This window comes from Ornithorhynchus anatinus, chromosome 1, assembly GCF_004115215.2.
Source record: "Ornithorhynchus anatinus isolate Pmale09 chromosome 1, mOrnAna1.pri.v4, whole genome shotgun sequence".
NCBI lineage: Eukaryota > Metazoa > Chordata > Mammalia > Monotremata > Ornithorhynchidae > Ornithorhynchus > Ornithorhynchus anatinus.
Window position 1 is genome coordinate 3432370 of NC_041728.1, and position 11687 is coordinate 3444056.

Genomic DNA, 11687 nt, shown 5'->3' on the forward strand with positions numbered 1-11687 from the left:
ACGCAGGGCATTTATTGCTTTAGGGGGGAAACCGTGGCCTCCTGCTCTGTAGGAGGGAGGGTGGGCGGGCGGCCGGGGGTCGTCTCCCCCGCCCCCCGGCCCCCGGCCCGGCCTTTGCGGAGAAAAGCTTGACCTAGCGGAAAGAGCGCGAGCCTGGGAGTCAGAGGACCTGGGTTCTAACCCCGCCTCTGCCATTTGCCTGCTGCGTGACCTCGACCGAGTCACTTCACTCCTCTGGGCCTCGGTTACATCATCCATAAAAGGGGGATTTAGCAGCGCGGCTTTGTGGAAAGAGCCCCGGCTTGGGAGTCGGAGGTCATGGGTTCTGATCCCCGCCCCGCCACCTGTCAGCTGGGTGACTTTGGGCACCACTTAACTTCTCTGTGCCTCAGTTACTTCATCTGTAAAATGGGGATTAAGTCTGGAAGCCCCTTTTGGGACATCCCGATCACCCCGTATCTACCCCAGGGCTTAGAACAGTGCTCGGCACATAGTAAGCACTTAACAAATACCATCATCATTATTATTATTATTACTCCCTCCTACTTAGACCGGGAGCTTCCTGCGGGACAAGGACTGATTAATTTGCATCTCCCCCGGTGCTCAGAACGGGGCCGGGCGCATAGTAGGTGCTTATCAAATATTATTACTCTATTGCGGGCGGGGAATGTGTCTCTCTGTTGTTACATCGTACTCTGCCAAGCGCCCAGCGTAGTGCCCTGCACGCGGTAAGTGCTCAGTAAATACGATCGAGTGGAACGAACCTGGCCCCGGGTCTGCCGGCAGGCTGGGTTTAATGTGACTGAAGCAGCCGGAGGAGAAAGGATCGGGGCTCGTCGGATGGGTTGCTCTCGTTCTTATAGCTCCCTCAGCGGCTTCAGCTTTAAATCGAAACAGATCGAACCGAGGGCCTACTCTGTCTCCTGCGGACCCACCGTATCTCCTGTTGGAAAAGGCAGGAGAAAGCAGGCCCAGATCCCAGCTGAAGAACTCTGGTCCTTGCCTGGGCTCTGTTGTCCAGGTTCTGCCTCCTCTGACCTAGGAGACAGCTCAGTCCGTGAGAGCGGGGGCCAGGGCTGAGTTCTAGAGAGATGGTGGTGTCCCTGGACTAAAACTCTGGGGACGGAGCTGGAGCCGTTCTAATTTATTTATCTCTTTAGAGCTTTTTTTCCGTGGTATCTGTGGAGCGCTTCCTCTGTGCCAGGCCCCGTTCTAAGCCCTGGGGAGATGCAAGGTAATCAGATTGGACTCAGTCCGTGTCCCTCGTGAGGATCATAGTAATAATGACGGTATTTGTTAAGTGCCCACTGTGTGCCAGGCCCCGTTCTAAGCCCTGGGGGAGATGCAGGGTAATCAGGTTGGACTCAGTCGATGTCCATCGTGGGGATCGTAGTTAATAATAGTAATGATAATAATAAGTATGGTATTGGTTAAGAGCTCACTAGGTGCCAGGCCTTGTTCTAAGCTCTGGGGAGATGCAAGGTAATCAGGGTGGACTCAGTCCATGTCCCTCGTGGGGATCACAGTTAATAATAATTATTATTATTATTATGGTATTTAAGTGCTTACTATGTGCTAGGCCCTGTTCTAAGCCCTGGGGGAGATGCAAGATAATCAGGTTGGAATCAGTCCATGTCTCTCACGGGGATCGCAGTTAATAATAATGATGGTATTTTGTTAAACAGTGTGTGCCAAGCACTGATCTAAGTGTTGGGGTTGTCCCTCACAAGGCTCACAGTCTTAATCCCCATTTTACAGATGAGGGAACCGAGGCACCGAGAAGTTAGGTGGCTTGCCCGAGGTCACACAGCAGGCAAGCGGCGGAGCCGGGATCGGAACCCACGACCTCTGACTCCCAAGCCCGGGCTCTTGCCACTGAGCCACGGCGCGGTGAAGCGATTCCGTTTTCCTGGGGAACCAACCGTTCAGACGGCGAGCCCGTCGACGGGCAGGGATCGTCTCTATCTGTTGCCGAATCGTGCGTTCCGTGCGCTCGGCGCTCTGCACCTAGGAAGCGCTCAATAGGTACCGTTGAAGGAATGAAAAGGAGACCCGGGCCGAGTGGGGACGGAAATCTTCGGAAGACACGGGGTACGGGGACGAAGAGTTACGAATAAATAGGTACCTCGTAGAGGGGCGGGTCTCGGGAACGTAATGGGAACGAGAGCTCCCCGCCCCGTCGCCAGCGGATGGTTTTCCGCCAGCCAGACCCTTGAAGGCGAGGACGCCTTGATGTCCGTCTTGCGGCCGAGATGAGGTTCCCGTTCCTCTCTGTGGATGTTTCTCGCCGGTGCCCTTTACAGATATGCCGAGGAGAGTGCCAGCTCCGTGGCTCGTCCGTTTAATCATCGCTTTTAAATATTAAGCGCTCACAGCAGGCAAGACGCCGAAGGAATACCTGAACCGCAGAACGACTTCATTGGCGATAAGCAGAGTCATCCTTCGAATGGGGCCGCGTCCCACGGCCCAGCAGGAGGGGGACTAAAAATAGCCCAAATAATTGGGGCCCGAACTTCCGCGAATGATAATAACGATAGCAATAATAATAATAGTGTATCTGTTAAGCGCTTACTACGTGCCAAGCACCGTTCTGAGCCCTGGGGTAGGTACAGGGTAGTCAGGTCAGACACGGTCCCTGGCCCACGTGCGGCTCACGCTGCACAGACGAGGCGCAGTGAGGCCCGGAGAAGTGAAGTGACTTGCCTAAGGTCACGCGGCGGACACGCGGCACGGCCGGGATTAGAACCCGCGTCCTCCGACCTCCGGGCCCGTGCTCTTTCCACTAGACCTTGCTGCTTCCCAGTTTTCGTCTCTCTGGCATGTGCCACCCAACCCCTCCGGGCCCTTCCCCGCCGCGGGCGGGTCTCGCCGGTGCGTTTCACGTCACCCGTGGCCAGGGGAGTCCTCGGTCATATACGGATCCGGCTGCCTCTTCTCCCGGGAAGGGCGGAGGAAGCCGGGAAATGGGAAGGTGTCGCTCCTCTGCCCTCGGGATTCTGCGACGATCCAGGGAAACGACCGCGTCGGTTCCCGTGTCACCCCTTGTGTGTCTGCCATGCCACATGGGCAGCGGGCGTGGAGGTCGAGACCCTCGGCTTCCGTTTTCTAGGTTTCCCGGCCTGCCTCCTTCCCTCCCTCCCCGCAACACAGGTGGAAGGTATCTCTCCGGGGGGGTCGGGGGAGATTCCTTTCCTGGTCCGTAAGTCATATTTATTGAGCGCCTACCGTGTGCGGAGCGCTGTCGACGCCAGTCAACGGACACATTCCCTGTCCACGGTGAGTTTACGGTCTTGAGGGGGAGGTGGACGTCGACCGAAATAAATAAATGACAGATCTGGAGATAAGCGCCGTGGGGTTGGGAGGGGGATAAATAAAGCGAGCGAGGCGGAAGGGAGGGGGAGAAGAGGGAAGGAGGGCTCAGTCGGGGAAGGCCTCTTGGAGGAGATGCCCAGGCTCCGAAGGGGGAGCGAGTCACTGTCGGTTACGAGGAGGGAGGGCGTCGCGGGACGTGGCCGAGGGGTCGGCGGCGGGATAGACGAGATGGAGGTACGGCGAGGAGGTTGGCATGAGAGGAGCGGGGCGGGCGGGCTGGGTCGGAGAAGGAGAGAAGCGAGGCGAGGGAGGAGGGGGCAAGGGGAGGGACGGCTTTAAAGCTGAGAGGGGTTTTTGTCTGACGCGGAGGTGGGTGGGCGGGCAACCACCGGAGGTCCTCGAGGACGGGGCAGACCGTTGGCCGCTTCCCCTTTGAGGTCCCGCCGAGCGGTTGCCTGCCCTGGACCGAAACACCGGTAGCCGGGGCTGGGCCACGGAGGCGCTCCGCGATGCCCGTTTCGCCTGAGAGGGTGAGGCCGGGGGGCTCGGAAGGAACGCGGGCAGCATCCCCGGGTTTCCGAGAGACCGAGGGCTCGGTCTTAACGACGTTGGTATCTGTTAAGCGCTTACTGTGTGCCGAGCGCCGTTCTGAGCGCTGGGGTGGACACGGGGGAATCGGGTCGTCCCACGCGGGGCTCACGGTCTTCCCCCCCATTTGACAGATGAGGGAACCGAGGCGCCGAGAAGCTGAGTGACTCGCCCGCAGTCACACAGCTGACAAGTGGCCGAGCCGGGATTGGAACCCATGACCTCCGACTCCAAAGCCCAGCCGCGCTGCTTCTCCGAGCCTCCGGCCCCAATCTCTCCTCTCAACCTGGTTCCGTGGGCCCCCCCCCCCCCCCCCAGCTAGGGACTGGAGGCGGGAGACGGTCTGTGGTTCCGTCAGAGATTCTCCTTCTGGGCTCTCCTTCCCCCGCCTCGGAGGGAGAGGAGCGGTGCCCTGCAGACAGTCAAGTGCTCGGTGAATACCATTAATCGACCGATCGATCGATCGATCAACGGAGCTTCGATGAGCCCAGCCGTCGCGTCCGAGGGCTTGGGAAACATCTACCTTCTGGCTGGCTCTTTCTCTGTTCGTTTATTCATTCCGTCGTATCTATTGGGCGCTTACCGTGCGTAGAGCACCGTACTGAGTGTTTGGGGGGGAACCACACAACAATAAACGGACGCGCTCCCTGCCCTCGCCGAGCCCCGACGCCTAACAATTTGTGATTACGGTATTAAGCACTTCCTATGCGCCAGACACCGTCCTAAGGGCCGGGATGGATACGGGCCAGCCGGGGCTCGCCGTCTCGATCCCCGTTTCTAAAGGTGCGGTCACCGAGGAGGGAGGCGGCCGAGGTCACGCGGCGGACGAGTGGCCGAGCCGGGGATTAGAACCCACGACCTTCCGATTCCCGGGCCCGGGCTGTATCCGTTACGGGGCCGGGAGGAGGCGTGTGGGTTTGAGGGGCCACCGGAGACCCCTGCCTCACCCTGATGGCGGATGCCGGTCACCCGTCAGGCTCCTTAAAAGGGCAGGCTCGCCGCCGTCTAAATCAGGGCGTCGGCGGACCCTCTGACTCCAGAGTGGCCCGCGGATGGGAATAACCCGTCCCTCCGAAGCCCCCGCCCCGACACAGACTCCTTAAACGCTAAAGCCTCCGAGCTCGGGGAAAACCAAGGCGTGTAGGAAGGCGGCCGTCTCGGTGCCGGGGTTATTTTCGAGCCCGGGTCTGGTGCGGGGAACGGAGCACTTAGCCGCTCAGCGGCGGCACAGAGAGCGTCGGAGACGGCGCGGTGGCGGGGCCCCTGTTGGCATGGCGCGGGTGGCGGGGAGCGCGGGCCGGGACGACGGGCAGGCGGAGCCCACGTTGGGAGCCGGAGAGGGCACGTGAATCGATTGGCGTAAATTCGTAGGCCTCTAATCGTCAGGAGCCCCGCGCTCCCAGCGGGATTTCGAAGCCAGTCCTCCGCGCTAAGCCGCCTCGGCCCCGGCGTCGGGATTTCGTGGGAAAGCCGCGGGCGCCCTTGGAGACCCTCGGTCACGCGGCACCGACGTCCTTCCCTCTTCCGTCGGGAACCCCGGGGGGGGACCGGCCGTCCCGATCGGGGAAACGTCCGCGCCGCCCGGAGGCCCCGGCCGGCTGCCGGGGGGGCCCCGGCCGACCCCGCGGCAGCCCAGTTGGGGGGGGGGGGGGGGGGCGTCCCCCCGTGGGAAACAGCCGCTCCCGTGTCCCAACACGCGCCTTGCTCCCTAGGGGGACGCGGGGGACGTGAGCGGCTTGGCCGGGGGGTTGGGGATGGGACTACCAGTGTGAATAATAAGAACGGCCAGTTCACTTCACTCCTCTGTGCCTCAGTTCCCTCATCTGTAAAATGGGGATCGAGACCGTGAGCCTCACGTGGGACGACCTGATGACCGCGTATCCCCCCCCCGCCCCAGCGCTTAGAACCGTGCTCTGCACGTAGGGAGCGCTGAACAAATGCCAACGTTATCGTTACTATCTCTACTGCGAAGCAGCGTGGCCCGGCGGACGGAGCACGGGCCCGGGAGTCCGAAAGACCTGGGTTTGAATCCCGCCTCCGCCTCTTGTCCGCTCAGTGACCTTGGGCGCGTCACTTCACTTTTCCCAGGCGGTCCCCTCGAGACTGGGAGCCCGAGCCGCTTCCGAGAAGCAGCGCGGCTCAGTGGAAAGAGCACGGGCTTCGGAGTCAGAGGTCATGGGTTCGGATCCCGGCTCGGCCACTCGTCAGCTGTGGGACTCTGGGCGAGTCACTTCACTTCTCGGTGCCTCGGTCACCTCATCTGTAAAATGGGGATGAAGCCCGTGAGCCCCACGTGGGACGACCCGATTCCCCCGGGTCTACCCCAGCGCTTAGAACGGTGCTCGGCACGTAGTGAGCGCTTAACGGATACCAGCGTTATTAGCATGATCTTTCAGAACGCCCTCCTTCCTCATCCCTGACAGACAATGACTCTTCCCCGCTTCAGAGCCGTACTGTAGGCCCATCTCCTCCAAGAGGCCTTCCCTGACTACGCCCTCCTTTCCTCTTCTCCTCTCTTCTGCCTTACCCCGACTCGCTCCTTCCGCTCAACCCCCGTCTCAGCCCAGCTTCCCCACCTAGCCTGCAGGCTCGTCTCGTCCAAGAGGCCTTCCCTGACCGCGCCCTCCTTTCCTCTCCTCTCCTCCCACTCCCTCCCGCGTCACCCAGACCGGCTCCCTTTATTCGTCGGGGGAAGCGGCGCGGCTCAGTGGGAGGAGCCCGGGCTTGGGAGTCAGGGTTCATGGGTTCGAATCCCGCCTCCGCCACTCGTCAGCTGGGTGACCGTGGGCGAGTCACTTCACTTCTCTGGGCCTCAGTCACCTCACCTGTAAAATGGGGATCCACCGTGAGCCTCACGTGGGACGACCCGATCAGCCTGTGTCTCCCCCAGCGCTTAGAACGGTGCTCTGCACATAGTAAACGCTTAACGAATACCGACGTTATTATTATTATTATTATTATCCCTCTGGTTCCCAGGCCCGGGCTCTACCCACTAAGCCACACCGCTTTCCTTTGATCCTCTGGGCGGCGGAAACGCCGTCGATCTCTCGGGCCGATAGAGAATTTATCCCGGAGTTCTGCCCGAAGGAAACGGGGACGCGGATTTCTGGGGTTGGAAAGTAATCCGTGGGCCCCCCGGCCGATACGGGATGTTCCGGGAGGTTTGAAGAACGCTCTTCTAGGGTTTCCTCGCACTGTCACCACCGGCCTAATTTATGACCGCTGCCGGTTAGCCCGGGAGTCGACGGCGGTTTGCGGAGCTGCAGGGGATTCGTTCATTCAGTAGTCTTTATTGAGCGCTTACTACGTGCAGAGCACTGTACTAAGCGCTTGGAATGGACAAGTGGGTAACAGAGAGAGACGGTCCCTGCCCTTCGACGGGCTTACGGTCTGATCGGGGGAGGCGGACGGACAAGAGCAGTAGCCCGTCTTCCCCTCTAGACTGTAAGCCCGTTACGGGCAGGGGACGCGTCTGCTCAGTTCATTCATGGGAGAAGCGGCGTGGAAGAGCCCGGGCTTGGGTGTCGGAAGCCGTGGGTTCGAATCCCGGCTCTGCCACCTATCAGCTGTGTGACTTTGGAGAAAAGTCACTTCTCTTCTCTGGGCCTCAGTTCCCTCTTCTGGAAAATGGGGATGAAGACTGAACCGCACGTGCGACGACCTGATCACCTTGTATCTATCCAGCCCTTAGAACAGTGTTTGGCCCATAGTAAGCGCTTAACAAATGCCATCATTATTATTATCATAACAGTACTCTGGCAGGTAGTGAGCGCTTAACAAATACCTAAATTATTAAATTATTGTTATTTATTATTATTGTTCCGTTGTGTTGGACTCTCCCAAGCGCTTAGTACAGGGCTCCGCCGAGAGTAAGCGCTCAATACGTAGCACCGATCGACTGTGAAGGAGCCAAAGGGGGCTCTTTATTTTCCCCGTCGTTGCCACGTCCATCCAGCGAGCCCCATTTTCCCGGCGGCCCAGAGCCTCCAGGAGGGACAACCGGACGTTTCCCAGGAGTCCTTCATTCATTCGATAGTATTTATTGAGCGCTTACTATGTGCCGAGCACTGTACTGAGCGCTTGGAATGGACAGTTGGGCACCAGAGACAATCCCTGCCCATTGACGGGCTCACAGTCTCACCTCCCAGAGGCCTCTGCGCTTGGCGAGGATCCCCCCGCCCCCTCTCCGAGCCAGGCGGGATCTCTGGCTGTCATAGCGGGCTTGGGAGTCAGAGGTCATGGGTTCGAATCCGGCTCTGCCCCTTGTCAGCTGTGGGACTGTGGGCAAGTCGCTTCACTTCTCTGGGCCTCAGTTCCCTCATCTGGAAAATGGGGATGAAGACCGTGAGCCTCACCAGGGACAACCTGCTGACCCCAGCCGTATCTCCCCCAGCGCCTAGAACGGTGCTCGGCACAGAGTAAGCGCCTACCAAATACCGACCTTATTATTAGAGCGGCGGCCAGTCAGGGTCTGAGCCATCTGGTTTGTTCTTCCCTCCGACGGGCCGGTGAGGTGGATCTGCTTCCGAGGACCCCGAGAAGGGAATGACGGACCGGATCTGTGTTTACAGTTGTTGCGGCTGTTGGAGGTCGAAAACTCTCGCCTGGAAGCCTTTCTGGAGTGGAAGCGCCTGGAGCTGGTGTACTGGAAGTGGATGGTAAGACCTCGAATTGAGTCCCGGGGCCCTGCTCTGAGACCTTCGTTTTAATGGTATTCGTTAAGTGCCGAGCCCCGTACCCAAGGCTAGGGTAGGTGGGAAGCGGCGTGGCTCAGTGGAAAGAGCCCGGGCTTAGGAGTCAGAGGTCGTGGGTTCGAATCCCGGCTCCGCCGCTCGTCAGCTGTGTCACTTGGGGCGAGTCACTTCACTTCTCTGGGCCTCAGTTCCCTCGTCTGTAAAATGGAGATGAAGACTGGGAGCCCCACGTGGGACAACCTGATCACCTCGTATCCTCTCCGGCGCTTAGAACGGTGCTTTGCACGTAGTACGCGCTTAACAGATGCCGTCGTCGTCGTCATTATTATACAAGATGAGATGGGCGCAGTCCCTGTCCCACGTGGGGCTCGCGGCCTTAATCCCCATTTTACAGGTGACGGAACTGAGGCCCGGAGAAGTGAAGTGATTTGCCCGAGGTACTCAAGCGCTTAGTACAGTGCCCTGCACACAGTAAGCGCTCAGTAAATACGATCGAATGAATGAAGTGAGTGCACGGCAGACCGGTGGCGGAGCCGGGATCAGGACCCAGGTCCTCCCGACTCCAAAGCCTGCGCTCCACCTCTTAGGCCACGTTGTTTCTCAGAGATTGGGCAGCTCTTTGAGCCCGTGCCGCTTGCCTCCGACGGAACATCAGTGCTCTGACCTCCAAATCCCGTCCAGATCGCCTCTCCCTCGTTAGTAATAATAATAATAATAATACTAATAATAACCGTGATAGTATTTATTGAGCGCTTACCGTTTGCCAGGCACCGTACTGAGCGCCGGGGTGGATACAAGCAGATCGGGTTGGACACGGTCCCTGTCCACCGTGGGGCTCGCGGTCTCAATCCCCATTCGACAGATGAGGGAACCGAGGCCCCGAGAAGTCAAGTGACTCGCTCAGGGTCACACAGCAAGAGGAGGGGCGGAGCGGGGATTAGAACCCATGACCTTCTGACCCCCAGGCCCGTGTTCTGACCCCAATAAGCTATGCGGCTTCACATTCGGGACGTCTCGCGCCGCTCGACTCGGAAACCAGAGGCCCGGGGAATCGATCTCCCCGCGTCCGCGCCAGCCGTATCGCACCCCGCCGGCTCCGAGCTCCGTCTCCTTTATGGAGTTTTCACGCACGCGGCAATCCTATATTTCGTTGTAACTTAAATGACTTGTCAAAGGAAGGCCGCCGAGCTTTATTTGTAACTTGGCAACGGCTCCCGTTTGCCGGCGAGTGAATTGCAAACGACTTCATTTTTCCACTCGATAGATATCGTGTTCAAATTGCAGATTTCCCCTTGAACTGGGCTCAGCGATCAGGAGAAGTCGTACCCCTCGGCCTGAGGCTTCAGGAGTGAGGCGTACGCGGACCGTCCGTCTCACTCGAGAAACGCGCCGTAAACGAGGTTCCGTTCCGGCCGCCGGAACGGTCGTGTGAACTCCCGGGATCGGAGCGCCCTCTGTCCCGCCCTGAGGGTCGCAGGGCGGGTCCTCCTTGCCGGGGAAGACTGGGGGGACCCTTTTCGAGGGTCCGAGACCCTCCAGGGAGACCCGGGAACCAACAGCGGGGCTAGACGGGACCTCGGCTCGGGACTCGGGACAGCCCGAACTTAGCGAAGCGGCCTTAGAGTCGGGCGGACCCGAGTTCTGATCCCAACTCTGCCACGCGTCTGCCGTGTGACCTCAGTCAAGTCAGTTCACTTCTCTAGGCCTCCTCTGTTTTAAAAAAAAAAAAAAAAAAAATGGGAACTAGGGATGCGAGCCCCACGTGGGACAGGGACCGTGTCCGACCCGATCCGCCTGTATCCGCCCCGGCGCTCAGTACGGTGCCTGGCACGTACGCAGCGCCGAACAGATACCGCAGTTATCGTCATCTTCAGGAGACGGTGTGGGACGCCAGCCAGGAAGACCCCGCGGTCCCCAGCCCCGGAGACGACCCCGAGGAGGCGACGGGCGCGGCCGCGGGCCGCCCCGGCTCCGCAGACGTCTCTGAGGAGATGGCCAGGGTGACGGAGGAGCTGGAGGCCCTGAGATGCCACGTGTCTGCCTTGCTGCCCTGCCCGAAGGCCACGCCGTCGGAGCGGGTGAGGCTCGAGGGGGGCCGGGGAGGGGCACGAGCGGGCTGACCGCCGGTGGGAGACTCCCCCTTGGGTCTTTCCACTTCTGGGGGGCCCCCGGGCTGTCCCCTGACCCACACGGAGATTCCCGGAGAGGCGCCCGCGTGACCTCACGTGGGCGTAAGGACCTGCACGTGGGTGGATGGGCGGCACGGACACGGGGATGGGCGCGGGGATTTGGCTTCTCCCGGGCCTCGTCCCTCTGGAGCCAACGGTGGCACGCCGCGCGGGAGGAGGGAGGATGGCCCGGGCGTCCGGGCGCCTCCCGGGCCGCCCGTTTTCCGGCCCCGGGGACCCGGGGGGCGCCTGGTGACGGGCCAGCTTGGCCGTGGTAGGCGCCCGCAGGGACTGACTTCGGCGCGCCCCTTCCAGGCCCCGCCAGAAGCCCCGGACGTCGAGGACCGGCCCAGAGAGCGGCTTCACGGCTGGCACCGGCTGGTGTTCCGGGAGGCGTCCGCCCCGGCCGGGAGGGGCCGCGGCCCCCCGCCCCCCGCCACGGAGGCCCCCGGGGTCAGTGCCGCGCAAGCGGTGGCCGAGCTGAGGGGGGAGGCGGCTCGCCTGCAGAGGCGGTTGACGCGGCTGCAGCGGGAGTGCGCCCGGAGGTTGGCGGAGCTGGCCGCCGGGCCCGACGCCCCCGTCTGCCTCCCCCCGGCTGAGGGTTGAGACTCCGCGGAGCGGGGGACCGGGACGGTGGGCCGTCGGCCCCCAGGAAACGGACCCCGTGCCCGGCTACGGCCATTCGCCCGGCGGCCCCTTGGCCGTTTAGGAGCGCGGTGGGGGGGGGGGGGGGGGGGGGGCGAACCGTTTGGCCGTGGATGCGAAGGGGTTTGGGAGTCAGGCGGGCCGGCCCGCGGGACCCCCTCCGGCTCCCCGCTGCCGGGGTGGGGGGGGACCGGCGGTCCCCCCTTCGGTTCCCCGCGCGGCCCCCGTTCCTCGGGGATCACCTCAGCGTTGTCCCCCGCGACTGGATCCGCTGGGGAGG

At 61.2% G+C, this 11687-nt stretch overlaps 1 protein-coding gene across 1 annotated transcript in view; it reads left to right on the forward strand.

The window, feature by feature from the left end:
• TEDC1 (tubulin epsilon and delta complex 1) overlaps nt 1–11478 on the forward strand; it is a 52023-nt gene extending 40545 nt beyond the window's left edge. Inside the window, exons 6-8 of the mRNA XM_029050024.2 lie at nt 8472–8558; nt 10469–10672; nt 11078–11478. Coding sequence (XP_028905857.1) covers nt 8472–8558; nt 10469–10672; nt 11078–11368 — 582 coding nt within the window. The 3' untranslated portion in view covers nt 11369–11478. The remainder of the gene's footprint in view (nt 1–8471; nt 8559–10468; nt 10673–11077) is intronic.
• The last annotated feature ends 209 nt before the right edge of the window (nt 11479–11687 follow it).